We start from the raw sequence: 21,119 nt of genomic DNA, 5'->3' as shown, positions 1-21,119 counted from the left end.
ACTTCAACTGGTGCAAAATGCTGCAGCCAGGATGTTGACTGGAGTAGACTATAGGCACAACATCACTCCAGACTGGCTCCCAATCTGTTTCTCTGCACTATACAAAATGTTGGTATGGAACTTAATAGCCCTATATGGCTTTGAGACCAGCATACCTGAAAGAGAGCCTCCTCCCTTTCAAGCCTACCCAACCACTAAGGTCACCTTCCAAGGCCCTGCTTCGAGTGCCCCCACCTTCTGAGATTAGGGGGCGTGGCAACCTAGGAGAGAGCTTCAGGATCACGGCATCAAAACTCTGGAACTCCCTCCCCAGGGAGACTTGCCTGCCCCCTTCTGGTGCCATCTTCCACCAGTGGATGAATACGTTTCCTGCCCCGTGCTTTAATTGTTGTGTTAATGTTTTTGTATGTGTATTTTAGCTTGGTTTTAATTGTTTTAATGATGTGTTTTCGGTTGGTTTTAATGATTTTTAAGATTAGTTTTTATTATGTATGTTTTTAATCTGTTAGAGGGCAGAAAGTCAGAACATAAATTTTGTAGATAACCACACCACAACCACATTTCAAGGGCATCTGCTTTTTAGCCCGCACAGTCAGTCGCATTCATCATGTTGGTGCATGGTCAGAACTAACTCATCTGTGCCCAGATCATAGCCAGGACATATTAATTTCTTAAAATAACTGTCCATGCCAAAAAATCCCTGTGTTCTATCAATGCTGCCAATGATTTTGAAAATCAGGGGCCTCATAGCTTTAAAATATGAATCACTGTAACATTTGTTCAATACTGTGACATCAGACCCAGAACCCCAAAACTGGAAAAGATGATGCAAATCAAGAGGACCTAAGTAGGCTGGAGAGAAGACCCAACTCAGAACTGCAGATGAATCGATAGAACATATGAATATTAAGAAATAAATGGTCACCAACTGGCTCAACAGAAGTTGTCTCAAAGAGAATCAATGACTCCGAGTTGTTTGGATGCTCACGGACAGTTTCCAACTGATTATTTTTAGAAGAGACAAAGACAGAGAGAGAATTCCAAATCAGTCTCTTTAGTGAGAAAAGCACATCAGAACTTCCACCTATATTTCCAAATACTAAAGGCAACTCCAAGCTTTGGTGTACAAATACTTAGTAGAAATTAAGCAGCTCTTAATGAATTTTAAGGTGGAATTTATCACTACTTATGACTGAGACAAGACTTCCAAGGCCAGAAGTTTTTTTATTTATTGTAGTACAGTATGAAAATTGCTTCTTGGCAAACAGAAAAAGGAGAGAAAATTAAAAAGAATCCCCTCCTCACCCAGTTGCTGCATGATAGATGGGTAGGCAATACGTACTCTTGGAAGTATGCTAACATACAGCTAGTCCCAGACCTAACCTGAACCTGCGTTTACCCATTTCCCCCCCATTAGGAACTCAGTGGTGCCCTAAAACAGCACTCTCTCAGCTTTGCGCATGCCTGCCATCTCCCCAACATTCCTGCTTCCCCACTCTCAACCATGAAGTGTGTCCTGCTCATGGGGCCCCAGCAATTCTGCCCGTGCAAACCCTAACTTGTGCGTCCCTTGCCAGGGGAAGCTCTAAAGCAATTTCCCTCTCCTGTTTCCTGCATACCCTTGGGCTCAAATAGCCCAGAATACTTCCATGTCAAGAGATTAACTATATGAACCAATCTCCCCCAAACACACAGCAGTTCTGCTTAAGGAGGACAAGTAGGAAGATGCTGCTTAAGCCAAGTTCTGGCCAAGTGCCAAAAACCCTGCTATGTCCACCTGCCACCTTGGGTCTGCTTGCAGAATAAAAGCACCTTAAATAAACAAGATGACACTGGTGTTTCATCTTATATGGCTTTGTTTTGTTTCTTTTGCATAGTTCTATTGCTGCTCCAAGTCTCTGCTGGCCACAGGTGGTTCCTGTAGAGAGGGGAGGAGGGGGCAGCTTCAGACAGCAGCACCACACAGCACATACAGCTGGCAACCTCCCATGCCTGCTTCATGGTGTGCGTGCACTGAGCAGCAAGGCTGTGGATCTGCACAGTATAGCAGCGACTGCTGGTGTGTGGCTGCTGGCAGTCACTGGTAGTGGGCTCTGGTGGAAGACCTCACTGTCTGGGTTTGAAAGAACTACAGCCCCGCTTTTGGAGTGGAGCAAGGAAGATAACATATCAAGCAAAATCATTTGGTGTTCCACCATTTGGAAGGCATTCCAGGGGTTGCTATATAACCACTGACAGCCCACTTTTACCCATGCACTGAACAACAAACTAGGAGGTGGAGTGCAACATGTTGAAGGCAACTGTTTGGTAGCTTACAGTTACGTTACGTTAGTATTACTCAGGATTCAAAGACTCCAAAATGGGTCCACTACAATGTTTTCAATATTTGTATGCAGGATATCTTGGGTTCATGTTAAGTAGCTGTTTGGAAGAAACCTCTCTCTCCCAGAAATCCTGAAGAACTGCTGCCATTCATAGTAGAGATGCCAAGCACTGGCCTGATTTGTATGTTAACTTAATGTTTTGTTTGCCAAATGGCGTTACTACTTTTAAAGTTGATACTGATATACAATGAGTGACACTTAAGCAGCAAGAACAAATGGTATGCAAAACAACTAAGAGCGTTCAGAAATTCCTGTCACCTACTAGATTAAGTTTTTACCTCAGTCCTACTGAAGTCTCTTGTTTGTTGACCTACTGACAATGACTCTGAATATGAATTCAACACACAGTCACATTTAGGCTTAACGGAAGCTGCAAAAAAAGATGGAGATGCATGCAAGTCTTTGTGTTAACACAATTTTCCATACAGCCTTTTACTATGAAACTATCCAGTTCAAACGTGGTCATCTATAAAGCAGGCCTAGCTGTGATACTTTTCCCCTTTAATTCTGTTTTAGATATTTTATAACACATTCCCCTACATGTTTGACATCACTTTTCCTTCCTTCAGTCATATTTTCTACAGAAATGACATTTTGTTCCAACAGTGAAGGTTATCGTGGAGAACTCCACCTTCCCATTTGACTGAAACCTTTCCTCATTAAAGCTGCATTTAGCTCCACAGATTCAATGTACAGTCACTTCCCTGTGATCAGTGTTCTGCTGTGCACCTGGAAATTGTGCTCATATAACATGGAGTAAGTCAGGAACACTGCTGGGCTTATTACAAATACATACTGCTAAATCCTTCAGCATCCAGTTCTACCACAGATCCCTAGCTAATACTTTCAGTAAGTTTTCAGGACAAACACATCATCAGTACATTTGTCAAGGCTACCAAACATTTTGTGTTTGGTTTTTTCCCCTGCTGTTTCTACCATGCCTGTAATTTAAACACAATTAAAAAACAGGGATTTCAGAGCTCTTTTCTCAGCATTGCCGCTAAAATTTCTTGTTAATAAATTTTAATCAACTGAGTCTAAATTTCTCCAAAAAAAAAAGGACTGAAGTATCACCTGCTTGAAGATAATCAGGCATCAGAGTGTCTGGCAAAGTGTCCGGCAAAAGATAACCATTTTTCCGAGCAACCACAAGGTGAAAGGCAGCACAGAATTCCAGTAATGTCAATGCTCCGTCACAGTCTACATCACTAAGTTCCCTGTAAACAAGACAGTCATTACTGACTTTCATTTCAGAGCATAACTGAAACAAAACCACCTTCTCCTTGCGTGCATATTATGTGCATTTTGTGGGACAGATGAGTTTTCCCAGCATCGATTTTGTCATTTTAACAGATATTTAAACAGGACATTTAAAATCTACATCATGAACTTAATGCAATTTCATTTCCATACATTTTTATGGTATGGTCATACAAGTTCTGTTTATTTATACATCTAGTAACCAGCTGCCTCACCTTGCAAATTTAGAAGTTTAGTGATATCCATGAAAAAGTTACGCCGTATCAGGCCATCTGCAACGTTAGCTAAACCGACTAATTAAAATCAGGGTCAGGTCTCATTAGTAAGGGTTGATGAATTATGCATCTGTACTTATTTGAAAAGTTAGGCTGTAATTAGCTTTCATCTGATGAGGATAGCCAGAACTGAAGCTTATGAAGTCCTTAACTATTCAAAATCTGTGTTTATCTGAACTCTCTTTGCAAAAACTATCTAGCAGCCTGTTGTGCTAATTACATTCTTTAAGATGATCTTCGGAAACCCTCCAAGTTTATATTACTGTTCAAATCTCTCTAGTCCTTCTGAGAAGGGACAGTAGTTCTATAAAAATAACATGAAAGGAAAATCAACATACCTCCTGCTGCGCTCGGACCTCAAAGTGATTTTGATGAGAGCAATTGCTGTGATTTCTTTTCAGCACCACAGCAGTTTTTTAAAAGACCCAATAACATTATTATGAATGATAAAACAGAAATTACCATATGTGTGAAAGTTCAGGGATGGGCAGCTTAGATTTTGTGAAGAAGTTCTTAGCCACCGAACCTGTCAAGAATAAAGGCTCATCAGTGAAATAATAGATTATTGATTGCAATTTGCATTAATTTGAAGTAACGCTATTTTTAAAAACATGCTTGAGCCCTGGAAATTGTGCAGTTCTTGCCACAGTAGACAGATTAAGTATGAAATTATCTGACTGTTACTAGGGTTACCAACCTCCAGGTGGTGGCTGGAGATCTCCTGGGATTACAACCCATCTCCAGGCAACAGATATCGGTTTACCTTATGAAAATGGCTGCTTTGGAAGGTGGACTCTGTGGCATTATATCCCACTGAAATCCCTCCCCCGCCCTCCTCAGTGTCAATCCCCAAAATCTCCAGGTATTCCCCAACCCAAAGCTGGCAATATTAGTTATTACCAATCTTTCCTACACGAAGAGAGTATCCATGTGACTTTTGATAGGTTAGAGTCAAGTCAGTTTAATGGCTTCCATGTATTTATAGAAAGGATTGCCTTGGAAGAAAGCACCACAGACTCGCAAATATCTAAGCAACTGACAGAGAGTTGCAGGCTTCCATGCAGACTTAAGGCTTCACCATGCATGGATGTTTTCCTTAAGCATGGTTAAACATTGTATCTGACCACCAAATCAGCATTAAAAATTGACTACAAATTGTGATGTGATTTGGCGATGCTTTGCCAAACACATTTTGTTAAGTTTACATCTACCCCAAGCAAACCTTGGTTAAGGCAGTTTCTCCTCCTCTTTAGGTGAGTCCTCATATAGGCCATCTGGGGGGTGGGCTTAGTTTGGCAGAGCTTTAAGGTATGTCTGGGATCTTAATCAGAGTTAAGGCAACAACACATAGGGCTTTTCCGCATTCTCATTTCCCTCACTTGTAAATCCATGTTTCTTCAGGGGGGGGGGGATTCTGTTCTGCACATAATTTGTTCCCTCTAGTGGTTGATTTGATATCACGCTATCTTATGTCTGGCATAAAACCCCCGTAGTTTAGATCTGTGGGGAGATATGCTGGATGTAAACTCGTATGACATTGAATTGACCACTAGAGCGAGCGAAACAGGTGAGGAACAGAACTGCCACCCACCAAGAAACAGGGACTTACAAGTGAAGAAAATGAGAACCTGGGAAAGCTCATAGTATTAGCTGGAGTTAAGTGATAGGTCTGCAATGATCCAGGCTTTCAAGACAGCCTGGGTATCTCTGTAAGCAAAGAAATGCTGGCATACGGAGGCCCCAGCACGTGGTAAGGACTCCTTCAAAGGAGACAATGGAATCCACAGAACCTTGTACAGGTAACTGCTTTTACCTGCCCTGTATCTCCTTAAGTCAGCGCCGAGTCCCACACGGCCCTCAGCCATAAAGACACCTCCTGTATTTTGTCAACAGAATCTAGTCCAATTTCTAGCTTGGTTTCTCCTTTTCAACACGATAATAATTACATCCAAAAATTTGGCTATCATGTACTAACAACATCTCTCACCAATGATTTAATTTTCTAAACATTCTCTTGGCAGATATAAGCAAGACTCCCCCTTTTTCTCCCCCTTTCTGATATGTAAATACAGCATTTTTTTCCTTGGGGGGATATATTATTAAAGTTTAAAAATGCTTAAATTAAAAAAAAACATTCTCTTGGCAATAGTGAAAGGAACTCTAAACTGTGAGTGTGCAACTTAGGCTGAATGTTTTAAATTTGTAATATCCTCCTAAATTTAACTTCTGACCTAGCCAAGAAGCATAATTCCATAAGTTATTTTTCCTTTCTTGTATTTAGAATCCTCTGTTGCTCAGAGAATTGAAAACATGAAATAACATGCCTAAAGACAATTTCTTGGAATGGAGCAAATCAGATGCATAATCCTTAAAATTAATAGTACAGCAGCATGCGCATCTGCGTGCCCAAAAAGTCTGAACCACATTCTCTTCCTAAAGCAGCCGCAAAATCCTCTGAACTATTTTTTATCAACTATTGTTTTAGATTGTAATATTTAAATTCCAGTATGTAGTGCAGTGTAACAATAAAAATGCAAAAGGCCAGGTCAGACTGACTTGAGGTTAAAATGTCATAGCTTCATTCCTACAAACTGTAAGCATAATTGCAAGTGGAGAGCAATTGTTAGGGTTGCCAGACCCTGGCAGCGGCAGTGGGGGAACCCCACCCCTAACTGGCCCAAAAGGCGATGTGATGACATCACCATGTTGCTGACATCATGCAGCGATGCTCTAGTTTTTGGGCAAAGCTCTATGGTAAAATCGCCTACAAACCATAAAGTTTTGCCCCCCCAAAAGAGCATCACCCCACTGATGTTGGCAACGTGATGACCTGAAGAACCTGGAATGGACCCAGGAGCCCCCCGCTGGCTGCAGGCAGGACCTGGCAACACTAGCCATTGTGGATCTCTACCACTTACCCCTTCTCCCTGCAATCTTCAAAAAGTTGATGCTGGGGTTTGGGAGAATACTGTGGACAAAATTCCACACAGTGTGGGAGCCTGCACTGAGGAAGAGAAATCAGGTGAAGTAACTCCCACCTTCTGTCGGTTGTGGCGATAGTGCAACTGAGCAAGGGCAGAGCTAGTACCTGGCCTGTTGTGAGGTGGGCAGAGGGGAACGCCTGGCCAAACCCCATGCAAGGCAGAGGGCAGTGCCCAACCCCGCCTGGTCAAGCCCCACGAAAGGGAAGGGAAGGCAGAGGGTGGCACCTGGTTCAGTCCACCCGAGCCCTCACAAGATGAGGGAGGTGCCCAGCTGAGATTAGGGAAGCAGTGCACAGCCTGCGCGAGAGCTGCTTAAGGGAAGGAAAGCAACACCTGGCCAATTGGTTAGGCAGGCTGCCTCTTCTTCCCTCCTTCCATATCAGCTTTGGGAGGGAGAGGCAGGGTCAATCAAACAACCTCTTCCTCTCTTCTGCCTCTCTCTCTCAGGGGTGTGACCAGTGCGGTCTGGGGGAGGGGCCCTTCCCCAAAGTTTTTCACTCAGTCTGAGCTTGCTCTTAGAGTTCTTCTGATGATAAAATGGATGAGAGGAGAATGAAGTAAGGTGCTTGGAGTCCCCAATGAGGAGAAAAATTGCATATAAATGGAGTAAATTAATAATACATATAGCTGAAGATGGAGGAGCAGATAAAAGATTGGTGGGTAGGTGGGAAGGAGAGAAGGAGACATAGAATGATGAAGACACGGGGATTGCCAGGAGGAGGGGAAGAGGAAATGATGTGGAGAGGTTGAGACAGGGGAAAGTAGGTGCCCTTTGCAAGTCCTTGCAGGTTCCCTACTGTTCAACTGGGTCCGCACTTGCAACTGGGACCATGCAACCAAACCATACTTTCCCCACATAGAGGCTGCTGGGGTATGGAAGGGCAGAAAACGGAAGATATAGGTAGGTTGGCTGATGGATGGGAAGGAGACAAAGCAGGAAAGGGGGAGAGGCTATGGGGGCTTTCAAGGAGGGGAAAGAAAAAATACTGGGATAGAAGAAAATTCTACCCACAAGTCTTTGCAGCTTCCTGCTCATTAAGGCATATTGATTAAAAAGGCTGCTGAGGCAATAGTAAACCTGTCTTCTATAAATGGAAATCTTGCATCAACAAATGTTGCAGTTCTTTGAGCAGGTTAAGAAGCTCGTGGATAAGGGTGATCTGGGAGTCATTATGTACTTGGACCTTGAAACGGCTTTTGACAAGGTACCCCACCAAAGACCTCTGAAAAAACTTAGCAGTGATGGCAGAAGAAGACAGGTCCTCTTATGGATTGAAAATTGGTTGAACAACAGGAAGCAGAGAGGTAGAATAAATGGTTAGTTCTTGTAATGGAGAGAAGTCAGTAGTGGAGTCTCACAAGGATTGGGTATGGTGCCATTAAATTTGTTCATAAATGATTAGAAATTGGGAGGCGGTGAGCAGTGCAGTGGACAGGTTTGCAGAAGATACCAAATTATTCAGGATGGTGAAAACCAAGGCGGATTGTGAAGAACAGCAGGATCTCTCTCTAAACTGGGTGAGTAGCCAACAACATGGCAAAAGTTCAGTGTTGGTAAGTGTACAGTGATGAATAGGGGTGTGCATTCAGCAATAGCCGAAACGTAAACATACCCGAAAAATACCTTGCCGGTATAGCTGAACCTGAAAAAGCTGATATTATCCAGCTTTTTTGGGGGGGGTTCATTTCACTATACCAAAAAGAAGGTCTCATTTAAACCTAACAGCCTGAGCCACCAGTCAGCTGTTGGGTTTAAATGCCTCTCGGGGAGGGAAAGAAAGGCATTCTAAACATGCCTGGGTTCTGTGCCTCTTCTTCTCCCCACGGCTGCGGAGCAACTGGAGAAGATCAGGCAGGGAACCCAGGCATGTCTGCATGCCTGCCCTTTGCTTCCTCAGCCAGCTCACTGTGGTGGGTTGGCAGGGGAAGGGAATGGAAGGGCAGGCATGCAGACATGCCCCCTTCCTTACCTGAGCCTCTCCACTTTTGGAGAGAAACTCGGGGAGGGGAAGGAAAGTAGGGGGGATGTTTAAATGCCATTCTTTCCCTCCTGGAAAGAAAGGCATTTTAAACATGCCTGGGCTCCCTGCCTGCCCTTCTCCAGCTACCCCATGTCAGCTTGGTGTAGCGGTTAAGTGCGCGGACTCTAATCTGGGACACCTGGGCAAGCCATAGTTCTGTCAGAGCTGTTCGTGAAAGGGCAGTTCTTGAAAGAGCTCTCTCAGCCCCAACTACCTCACAGGGTGTCTGTTCTAGGGAGGGGAAGAGAAAGGAGTTTGTAAGCCGCTCTGAGACTCTGAGTGAAGGGCGGGGTATAAATCCAATCTCCTCCTCCTCTCTTGCTACAGCTGACTGGCGGTGAGTGAAATTGACAAGGAAATCTGTAGGGGCTACCAGAGGGAAAGAAGGCATTTTAACATGCCTCCTGTCCCTCTGGAGGAGTACATCAGAACCGAATATATTTGGCAATACCGAATATTTCCCCGATCCTAGTACTTTACCGGTACTGGACTGGGGAAATTCAGCATTTACCAATGTTTTTTGGGTCTTATTTACCCGAAGCTGAAAAATACCGGCATTTTTTTTTTTGCACACCCCTAGTGATGAACACTAGAACGAAAAAATCCTACCTTTAGATATCTGCTGATGGTGTCTGAACTGGCTGAGACTGAAAGAGATCTTCAGGTTATAGTGGACAGCTCAATGAAAATGTAGCAGTGCAAAAAGCAAACTCCTTTATCAGGAATGAAACTGCCAGTATTGTAATGCCCTTGTATAGAGCTATGACACAGCTTCATTTGGAACACTGTGTGCAGTTCTGATCACCGTGTCTCAAAAGGATACTGCAGTGCAGGAAAAAGTGCTAAGAGGCTAGAACACCTTTAACATGAGGAATGGCTAAAGGGGCTTCTCAGTTTAGTGAAGAAAAGAAGAGGAACATTGTAGAAGATTACGAAGTTATGCATGGGGTGTGAAATGTGGATAAAGAGAGCCTTTCCCCCCTCTTCTGTAACACTAGATATTAGCACCACCAAATAAAGTTGGTGGGCAATAGGTTTAGGAGGAATGAAAGGAAATACTTCTTTATTAACTAAGTAATTAACCTGTGGAATTCACTGCCAGTGAATGCAGTGATGGACACAAGCACCAATGATATGGGTTAGAAGCCATGGTGACATAAGAGAATCTTCACACACAGAGGCAGCTAAACTCTGAATACCAGTGTGAGGAGACTGCATCAGAGCAAGTTGTCCTCTGTGTGAAACAGAATGCTGGACTAAATGGACCAATGGTGTGATCCAGCAGGACTCCTTCTAAGTTTCCCAGCTAAGCAAAAAAGTATACTGTTGGGCTTGTGGCAGTATGGTTACCACATGGAGAAGCCTGCAGAAATGGTCAGATGAAGGGCAGAGAGGAATATGGTTTGCACATTAAATTTTTAATGAATTGCCATAGGTATTGAAGCCCCCCGCCAGCCTTTAGGTTCCAGCCCTTGTCTTAACACACATTTCTAGCAAGGAAAGAGATACTTTTAACTTCCACCTGCTTCCCCTTGAAGAGGCATCCCTCTTTTCCTTGCCAGAAAACAAAACAGTCTAATAAAGAGGCATATCTGTACTGGCCCATAGATGCTTGGCCACTTTAGTGGTATTAGCCTAGAAGGCGATAAAGTGCCTGGAGATCAAGTGTTTGAATCGTAAGTACACTGAATGAGCAAAACAGAAACATTGTACAGGGAAACCTAAACAATTTTACATTATTCCATGTGATGAAAATATGCTATAAACCCAGATTATATAATTAAACAATTATTGTAATTTATGTAGCATGTTTTCTATACTTGTGTGTTTCTTATGGGCACGATTCGACCATGCTAAGCAATTTACAGTGAAATCAGTGGATTTAGACTGGACTAAGTCTGCAGAAGATTGCATTTTTTTAAACTATAGTCATTAATACAGGGAGTTCAGCCTATTTTTAAATTTCTTACATTGAACTCAGTGGTATTTAAACTTTGGTTGGATCATGTCCGGTATTTCTTGGGTTATAACCTAAGGCCCATAAGCATAGTTCCACAGTATGGATATTTCCTCTTTTCTTCCTCTTTCCTCCTAGGATTAAGTTGACCCTCAGATATAATGTGGGGATCAAAAATCAGTGAAAACTGTCAGTTTTGCAAGCAGAAACTCCCTTCCAAGCAGGGAAGAAAAGGATCCAACCTACTGTTACATATTGAGCATGCATTTAAACACATAAAATAACCCACATAATAAGGAAACAAAACTTGTCAGTATAATACACACAAAACCTCAAGACATTTCCATTAAACTTGTTCTTTGTGTGGGTTTTTTTTCCTTCTAGGACTTTCAGTTCACAGTTCCTTGGTGTGCATACAACGAACATACCTGAAATGAAAGAGTTCAAGTCAGGTTGTAGGAACTTGAACTGGTTGATGTAATACTCGCGTTGTTCCTCCGTTATCCTCCAGGGGTCATCTGGGTAATTACTACCACTGTCCTGTGGTTCTCTCTCTACTGAAAAAGACTTCCAAAAAATGGGCAGAGTATCATTTGGAAAGGTAGGGAAAACACTGAGATTTCTGAACTTCAAAGAATTAGAAACTGTTCAATTCTTACTCTGAAATTCCTTTTAAAATAAATGGGCAACTGTAAAGGTTCTCTCTCCCCCCAGACCAGTCCAGGAATGGGAGGGGAAAGAATTCTTTACTGGAACGATGAATTACACAAGAACCCAAGAGAGATAGGCTCTCTGGATTTACAGACACAGCCACCAGAACCTTTTCAACTATAGTCCCCTTCCAGTTCAAAAGCAAGGTTCAGACTCTTAACTGGCCTCTGGGACTTATTACAAGAACACTCTTAGCAAGGTAGCGTAATGTGGTGAGCAGTTTCAGGCAACAGGAAAAAGGCTTGGAGTCAGTTACCATCCAACAGACAATACTTAAAAGCAAGAATAAAGTTTATTTAGCACAGACTTGCATCAGACTACTCAGGATTACAAAGTAACAAAACTTATGGCCCTTGGCCCTAACTAAACATTAGAGATCTGCATAGTTACCAGGATGATCCATAGTCAAGAAGTCTCAGTATAAAGTCCAATTAGGTCCCATCTTTGTGCAAGCATGTAGCCATGTGCTCAGCTCCAAAGAAATCCTTTGTCTCTGTTAGGAGCCACATGGTAGCATAGCATCCCAGATGGACAGGCACACAGTCGAGATCACAGGAACAGAAGAGAGAGAGCAAGGGAAAAACAGAGCTCTCCTGCAAGGGATCAGTAAGATGATCCCAGAGCCCAACCCATCTTTGGGCCTACGTGTCTGTTTGCATGTTTCTGGCCTCTGCCAGCAAGTAAAGGAATCTTTATGGCGGGCAAACGACCAAATGGTCAGCCATCTGGCTTGCATAGGAAATCAGAACAACAGGGGGTCAGCAAGATACATTCCAAGGGGGAACATGAAACCTATAGAACATTCAAAGGGAGGCATGAAACCCATAGAAATTAATATTTCTATACAGCAAGGAAAGGCAAATGTTAACAGTACTTCATAATTGTTGGTCTTGCAAACAAATCCCTTGACTCACAGAAATGTAAGAAGCTCTGCATACATGAAACTAAATTTTATAAATCCACACATTACCAAAATTATTTTACAGACATTTAACACACTTGAAATTGATTTAATCAGGGGTCATTTTGTAGAAATAGAGCACCGCCATTAGCATACCTAATGAGCTATTAGCATAATAGCTCATTAGCATATGCCACACACCCTGACATCACCAGAAGTGATGTCAGAAGGGGAAGCAAAAAGGGAGGGAGGCATCTTCAAAAGCCTCCCTTTCCCTTCCCAAGTTGCGGTGCGATTCCAGAGAGACGGGGTTTAAACTTTAAATGCCTTCTCTCTTTGCTTCCCCCCCCCAGCCCGCCTTGGCAGGCCAGCTGGGAAAGGGGAGGCTTTTGAAGACCCCCCCCTCCCCCGTTTTTTGCTTCCCCAGCTGGCCTGCCAAGTGAAGACACCCCCCCCCTTTTTGCTTCTCCAGCCAGCCTGCCAAGGCAGTTGGGGGGGGAATCAAAGCGGCGGGGCGATCTCTCCATTCTATTCTACGGCCAATAGAATAGAATGGAGAGATCGCGCAGCAGCAGCGGCGCGGCTCTAGGCAGAAGGAGCTCGGGGGCAGGGAGCTGGGGGCGGGGCTTGCCGCCACCGCCATTTGTGCCCACTCCTGGACTCCTGGAGCAGTGCTCCGGCCCGCTCTGGCCCCAAAAGACCCCTGGATTTATAACATGTTTTAGAAACTGAAGAGCTGAACAAAATCCTATACACTGTCAACTGCAGTTCAGAACTCCCCTTCACTTAACTTGCTGGATCCCACAATAACTATTTTCATAATACAAGATTTCTCTATTCAGAAACAAAAGTAATTCATTTTTTACTATTATTTACTTGGGAGTTTATTACATTTAACTTGCTAACGGCAGGAAAGCCAAACATACATAAAACAGAACTTTATGCTGGAAACTGAGGTGGCAAGGTCATCACAAGCAGTTTACCACCTCGGAAACAGGTGTCTGGATCAGCCTTGAGACCTCATAAACCAAGGCGGGGAGGGGAATATCCAGCCAGAGAGATGCTCTGCCCCATGACACTCCCTCTCACATACACAAATTGAAGATGATGGAGAGTTAGGCCACATAGGTTTGGAGCATTCATTTTCAAGGTGGGCAGACCCCGGGAAAGCAAAACGTGCAAAATAGTACTTTGCTGTTAAGTTCCCCTATTAAATATACATGCCCAAGAAAGACAGTGACTTGTTGGGTCCTACTTTACACAGTTGTCCATGTCATTCGTAAGGAATATTGTCAACTGTTCATTTCTGACCCATTCAAAATACACACGCAAGTCAGGACACCAAAGCAGCTGTATGCCCTCTGGCCAACGTTCATACATTCTTTAGCCTCTTAACTCTCCTAAATGTATTACATACTTGGAAATATTATTTTTCCATAGGAAAAAAATATGTAACACTTAGAAGGAATAAAATTTATATTCCTGTTAGTCTATGGCAGTTTCCTAATGCACACTATTGTTCTAGCTACTGGATACTTGTACTGTTCAGGACTTCATTCAGTATTCTGTCATGTATAGTTCAACATATTCTACATCAACAATTATTTTAGCCAGTGCATTTAAATAGTGTTCCATTTAAATAGTTTTACTTTCCCCATGGAATGTATTACCCGTATGAGAGAAGAATGTGCTGGCACTGATTTGGACCCATAATTCCCTGATGTTGGTCCTTCTTGTTGGTGCGTAGAATGTCTAATTTCATAGGGACCTAAACGAGATTAAGGAAACGTGTCAGAATATCTGCCAAAGTTGTACAAGACCAAAGCAGAAATTAAAAACAGACCTATTTCCTTTCAGCCTCATATCAAAACAAAGTCAAATTATAACCCTCTCTATCAAGAAAGGTCACTGTATTATTACAGTTCCTTTCTTTACCAATTAAAACCCAGTTCTCACTTTACTACATCTGAACTTGTTGTCTAGAGTGAGAATGCCAGCACAAGTTCATTCCACTGCACAGCTATAAATGGTGATCACGTACCTAGCATGCTACAGTAAAGGTAAAGGTAAAGGTTCCCTTGCTCGAAAGCCAGTCGAATCCGACTCTAGGGTTGCGGTGCTCATCTCCGTTTCAAAGCCGAAGAGCCAGCGCTGTCCGAAGACGTTTCCGTGGTCATGTGGCCGGCATGACTAAACACCAAGGCGCACGGAACGCTGTTACCTTCCCACTGAAGTGGTACCTATTCATCTACTTGCAATTTCTTGCTTTTGAACTGCTAGGTTGGCAGGAGCTGGAACTAGAGATGGGAGCTCACTCCATCATGCGGCACCCGGGTCTCGAACTGCTGAACTACTGACCTTTGACAGCCTGCAGTTCAGCATCTTAACCACTTGAGGATAAAAGGACAGAGATCTCCATTTCTACTCTACTCGTGTCTGACTAAGGGAGCTTTGATGCTAAAAAACTGATACCATGAAATCCTTGTTGGTCTCCAAGGTGCTACTGGACTCTAATCTAAAAGTTATAATAAAAGTATAGCACAAAGCAGCACCATCTTTGAGCTTCACTGAAAGATGATATAAATGCCTTAAAATATATAGTATCTAAAGCCCCACTTTTCTCCAAGTTTGCTAATGCTGAAAAAGAAGCAAATGCCATTCTGAAAGAAATGCTGATATCAAGGACAGCTTTAATGAGGACAAATTCACTATTTAGAGACTGCACAGGAATTTGATTCCACACAGCTAAAATTCAGTATTTATAAATAAAAACAGTTAGGAGTCATCTGTGAAACAATACTTCCACACATGATGGATAATGCACTTTAGCTATTATTTGCAACAGGGTTTTCCTGTTGCACTCAGGAAAATTCAGTCGCAAACAACTGCTAAAGTGCATTGAAGGTACCTTATTCAACGTGTGCTTTATAATTAACAATATTGTCAAAATATGTTAAAATAAATGTTGTATGTGGACAATAACTTGAGTATGAGTACACAAGTTCCATATGAGTACACGAATCCGACGGTGGATTCAATCTGGATGTGAGCTGGCCCTGGGAAGACGACCAGATGACCTGAAGAACTGGTCATGAAGGGACGATAGTAATAGATTCCTGAACTTAGGCTGACGGGTTAGGCCGGTCAATGGAACCCCATCTTGGACCGATAAGAACTAATATCAAGAGCACCGGCACTTTGGTGGGAGGGATTGTTTTATTCTGTTCAATTATGGCATATGCCTCTTTTGTTAGCCGCCCTGAGCCCGTTTGGGGAGGGCGGGATATAAAATAAATAAATAAATACATACATACATAAATACCTGTCATGAGCTATCATCAAATTAGTTTTGCAGACTGTTGTTTCTTATCAAGCAGCATCTACAAAAGCGCTGAAACCAGCTCACAGCATAACCCATACTGCCGCAATACATGCGTGAGCAGCAGCTCAGGGTACTTCTTGGATAGAAGCCATAGCTCTCCTCAGCTGAACATACAGTGAGTGCCTCAAGTGCAACAGATTAATCTAGTTCTAGTGGAGGACCTCAGATGGCAGGTACTGATAAGGATTTCTGCCCAAAAAACTTAGAGACACACATATTGGCAGTTTCAGGGGAGAGCCATGTTGGTCGGCAGTTGGAGAGCTAGATTCAAGTCCAGATTTTTTTTTGGGGGGGGGGAATAAGCTTCTGAGAGTCAAAGCTCAAAAGGGAGTGAAAATGGCTGCTTTGGAGGGTGGACTCTATGGCATGATGCCCTGCGGAGGTCCCTCCCGTCCCCAAACCCTGTCCTCCCTCCCCAAATCACCCAGAATTTCCCAACCCAGATTTGGCAACTCTGGTCTTGTATCACAATAAAAACTAATCTCTCTTGATACAATGGGGTGGATGTGGTACTATTTTTTGGACAAAAGATTATATAGGATTACAATGGTAAGGAGCCCAAAAGGATAACGTTCATCAGATAAATATATAAGGACAAATCCTTGAAGATTCTATAATATTAAAAGAGAACTGAGAAACAAAATCATCTGACATCAGGAATACCAAAGAGAATTTATATTAAAAGACCATGCAGGCCTTAGTCAGTCATAGTTTTCCATGGTAATGAATATTTTCTAAAACTAGTGGAAAAGGCATGAACGTCAACTCGTTCTATAATGAAAAAGGCTAAGAGCATTAGCCTGTAAGCAGATGCCCGTAGTAATTCAAACTAACTCTTGGGAAGAAAAGACTGAATAATGAGAAAGCAGGAAGGCCGAGTCAGTTTCTAAAAGGAGGACATGATTAAGATAGGAAATTGTCAGGATCATTCCTTAATCACTCTTGTGATTAGATCTCATCTTACCTCCGTGCTGCTGTTCAAGCCCACTCCTCAGTATGCCATACCCATAACTCAGGGGGATTCTCTGGTAGCTTGATGGAGAAGCAGGTGGTGAACCAATGGGAGACAGAGGAGGAGACTTTGCATCTTGCTTCGAAATGAAAGGATCAGGGAATGATTACAGGATTCTGGCTGGTCTAGAGTCACAGGCTTGGGCCCAGGCTAGTGTTCCCACAGTTGACAAGGATTTCCACCTGCATTTCTCATTTCCCATCTCCTGCAGCAGCATGAAATGTCCCCCCCCAAACCAGTTCCTGTGGCAAGACAGGGGATCCCCAGGAACAGAATTCCAGGGGAGCAGTTCAGGCTGTGGCAGGAAAGAGAAGTGGAAATCCTTGTTCCTGCAGAAATTCTGGTTTGGATCCACGCCAGAGTGATTTTATGTAAAATGCATCAGAAATTAGGTCTCAGTTTGCCCGTATAAATTCTGCTCAGCTTGTTTATACTGTATATTTGCTGAACAATCAACATTTGATGCTGCTGTCTGACATGCAGCAATAACTGATTCTGTACCTCATAACTGATGGCTAGCTTACAATAATGCAGCAGCTTTTGATTGTATTTGACAGGTGATATGGAACAGTATTTATATCTCACAGTATTTGGTAGCTGTTAATTGCACTTGATATATGACATGATAAAAAGCACAGTAGGAAACCATCTCAAGCAGAGGCCCCCAACCTTTTTGAGCCTGTGGGCACCTTTGGAATTGTGAAATGGGGCAGTGGGCTCAGCCACAAAACGGCTGCCACAGGAGATGAACCACACAGAGAGAAGCAGCCCAAGTGCAGGGGAGAAGGGGGGGTAATTAGAAAATACATTAGGAAAGAGGGGTGAGAGAGAATAAAGCAAACACTGTTGTGGCAGCTGCCGCTGAAATGTTATTTTAATCTGAGTAGCCAATCAGATCTTAAGTGGCCCATCAGAGGCCCAGGTGGGCAAGATCTCCACTTGGCCCCACTGCCTTCTAAAAACACTTCTTAGGTTCCAAGAAAGGTGTCGGCAGGCACCCTATAGAACCCCTGATCTATAGCCTTCAGACATTAAATTCAAAATCTAAACTATAATGTTCATAAATGATAGATTTCAAAAAATATTCCAGCATTTTCAAGCTGTGTTCAGAATTGATGTACTTCTTAATCTTTACACAAAGGCACCATTCACAGCCCAAGGAAGTGCATGGGTAGTCAACCAGTGTTCCCTCTAAGCTGAGTTAGTGTGAGCTGGCTCACAGTATTTTAGCCTCCAGCTCACACATTTTTTTCTCGGCTCAGGAAGGATGGCTCCAGAGCAAGCTAATTTATGCAGCAGCACAATCACTCGCTCACAATTTTAATGCCAGGAGCTCACAAAGTAGGATTTTTGCTCACAAGACTCCACAGCTTAGAGGGAACATTGGTAGTCACTTTAAAAAATCTGCCTGAAAGCAATTTAATGAGCCAAGCTGTTAATGGGAATGGTTTACCGACATGGCTTGGCTGATTTAACAACACCAACACAGTACATGAAAAGAACAGTTTACTTTGGTGTGGATAAAACTGTCCAAAAGACATGGTGAAGAATCTGGATCTTGAGTTAGTACTGTGTTTACTGACTGCTTCAAATAAGCCATTGCAGACAAAAGATTAATCTTCCAACTATCTCTGAATGGTTACACTTGTCTGGAAAATAAAGAAGAAGAGTAGGTTTTTATACCTTGCTTTTCTCTACCTTAAGGAGTCTCAAAGCAGCTTGCAATCTCCTTTCCCTTCCTCTCCCACTGCAGGCACCTTGTGAGTTCTGTGACTGGCTCAAGGTCACCCAGCAGGTTTCATGTGGCGAAGTGGGGAATCAAGCCTAGTTCTTTAGACTAGAGTCTGCTGTTCTTAACCACTACACCACACTGGCTCTCTGACCAAACTAAAATATTTTTTATAGAGTTCAAAGAAATAGAGCAGTTTTTAGAGGAGGTTTGTGGAAAGATGATCCCTTGCTTGTTGGATTTTGGCATGCTAAACTGATGTACAGTTTCAACCTTTTTAAATAGTTTGCTCATGAATTTTATTTAGTGTTGTTGCATATATGATTTTTTTAAAATTAAAAATATACCCAAACAATACAGAGAGTTACTTCACACTCACATACAACTGATCTACAACTGTTTCCATCCCTGTGATGTTTCAAGCAGTTTGCTACATAGTTGCTTATACATATACAGAAAACTACATAACTATCAGCCGCTTCGCACTGGCAGCGCCCCACAAGAAATAGTTTTGAAATCTGGGACTCCTGTAAATTTCACCTCTGCCTGGGCTAACTGGCTCTGGGCCACTGAAAAATATTACAACAATAATGTGTTTGCTAGGAGGCCCAATAACGATTTCCTTTTTCCTTTTTTTGGGAGGGGTATTTTTTTTATTTCACATGTGTGCATGTGAGTGTGTGTGAGTGTGTGTGCACCTGGAAGTCACGGTGACCTCTGGTGACTGACCCCTACTGGGGGCCTGGAGGATATTCAGAGAAGAGGCTGAATAAAGCCTACCCCCGCCTTCTGCCTCTGGTATTCCAAGGAGGTCTCCCATCCAAATACCTGCCAGAGTTGACTCTGTTTAGCTTCCAAGATCTGACAAGATCAGGCTTGCCTGGGCTATTCAGGCCAGGGTCCAATAACAATTTTCAAAAGGGAATAAAAGTGGATGTTATACCGTTCAAACAAGTAATCTAACAGGCAGAGCAGTTGGTGACATACTGGAGGTGACGGGGAGGGACTGCAATTGTACTGCCAACCTACTATTACACTGATCAGTGCTACTTCCCATGCTTCTGATAATTAAACCACTTACCAGAGGTGTAGTTTCTGTTTATAAAATCATAATCTAGCATTTTATTACAACACAAGAATACATCAGCACTGCAAAAGGGACTTTACCTGTTTGTCCCCTTCCTCCAATCTTCTGAAAGAGTTTTTTTCAACTGTCGCATGTGATATCTGAAATTTAGCTCCATGTGCTTCCGCAGGATGACTGTATTTCTGTTCATTATCAATTTTCAGGGCCATAAATCGAGGCAAGGGTAATTCTTCAATAACCAAAATAAAGGTTATTACAATTAAACCATGAACATTTTAAAAATCTTAAACTTCAAATGTAAGCAACATTTAGAATTATTTTTATTTCTCTAGGAGAAATAGAATTTTTATCAATTCACACACACACATTTTAAAAATTGCTCTTGGGTCTCAATCACCAATTTATGCAGAGGGTTTCAAAACTGATAAGGTCTTTCTGCATCACCTAGACAGCTGACATGCGTACAATCCCAAAGCAGCCTGTTAACTAGAACAGTACAAAGAGGAGACGGATTCTTCAGTTAACATTCAGTGCCTGATACTTGCCTTAAAGCAAGTATTTACCCATGAGTAAGCCCTCTTGCCACCCAAAGGTCCTAGGGGGAGCGGAAATTTTGTTCAGAAGTCACATGCCGGAGTTTTCCAAGGTACTGTACACAACCCACCCAACACCCAGAGATCTTTTCAGTGGCTCCCAGGAGGAGATAGTGAAGACTTCCCACAAAAGATCACCCCTGGCAACAGATTAAAGGAAGTAGACAATCAAAAAGTAGAAACCCCATCTCTGTTGAGTGCATAATAATAAACTCTCCGAAATAATTAGGGAGTGGCCTCCTCCACCTCAGCACGTTGAATTGCTCTTATTAGATGTCATAGATACAACTGGGCCAGATAATGTCTAATTATTGCACCATGGAAACTGAAAGGTATTATTAGGCAGACTATGTCAAGCCAAAGTGGATGCATTTGGAAAAGGGAAAAGGTTTTAGAATATCATCCAGCTGCCATAAATACCTTGTAGCTGAGTCCCTGCTCTTCCCCGTCTTCATTTTTAAGCCTGAAGTGGGCCACTAGTGCAAGCAAAAGGGCTCTTGGCCTGGAACAGGGAGGAAGACCAGCAGGCAGCAGAATTGGCACGAGTATATCCCAAGGTGGGGGAGCTGCCAGGGTCCAGGTCTTCTGGAAGGGCCCACAGCAGCCGACCTGCAACATGCCATTTCCCAGCCTGCTCGCTTCTGAGTGCTTTGCCACCCCTGAGTCCAGCTGCATACACTGCCCAGTGCCATCAGGGAAAGGGCTGCAGGCAGTGCAGATGGCTGTGAGCATGGGCGATAGGAGGGCTTGTCAGCGGGGGAAGGAGAGATGCACAGGCAGGTAGTGAGACAAATGTGTGAGTGGGTGGGTGGGAAGGAGGCCC

At 43.0% G+C, this 21,119-nt stretch overlaps 1 protein-coding gene across 1 annotated transcript in view; it reads right to left on the bottom strand.

Moving 5' to 3' along the window:
* Nucleotides 1–21,119, bottom strand: part of REPS2 (RALBP1 associated Eps domain containing 2) — a 127,874-nt gene that overhangs the window by 60,084 nt on the left and 46,671 nt on the right. Inside the window, exons 3-10 of the mRNA XM_015417585.1 lie at nucleotides 19,784–19,932; nucleotides 16,840–16,966; nucleotides 14,164–14,261; nucleotides 11,310–11,448; nucleotides 4,382–4,445; nucleotides 3,459–3,601; nucleotides 2,663–2,754; nucleotides 930–1,001 (exon numbers count right to left, since the gene is read on the bottom strand). Coding sequence (XP_015273071.1) covers nucleotides 930–1,001; nucleotides 2,663–2,754; nucleotides 3,459–3,601; nucleotides 4,382–4,445; nucleotides 11,310–11,448; nucleotides 14,164–14,261; nucleotides 16,840–16,966; nucleotides 19,784–19,932 — 884 coding nt within the window. The remainder of the gene's footprint in view (nucleotides 1–929; nucleotides 1,002–2,662; nucleotides 2,755–3,458; nucleotides 3,602–4,381; nucleotides 4,446–11,309; nucleotides 11,449–14,163; nucleotides 14,262–16,839; nucleotides 16,967–19,783; nucleotides 19,933–21,119) is intronic.

The sequence above is a fragment of the Gekko japonicus genome, unplaced genomic scaffold (assembly GCF_001447785.1).
Source record: "Gekko japonicus isolate JY-2015 unplaced genomic scaffold, Gekko_japonicus_V1.1 scaffold18, whole genome shotgun sequence".
Classification (NCBI taxonomy): domain Eukaryota; kingdom Metazoa; phylum Chordata; class Lepidosauria; order Squamata; family Gekkonidae; genus Gekko; species Gekko japonicus.
This window is presented reverse-complemented; position numbering and strand designations above follow the sequence as displayed.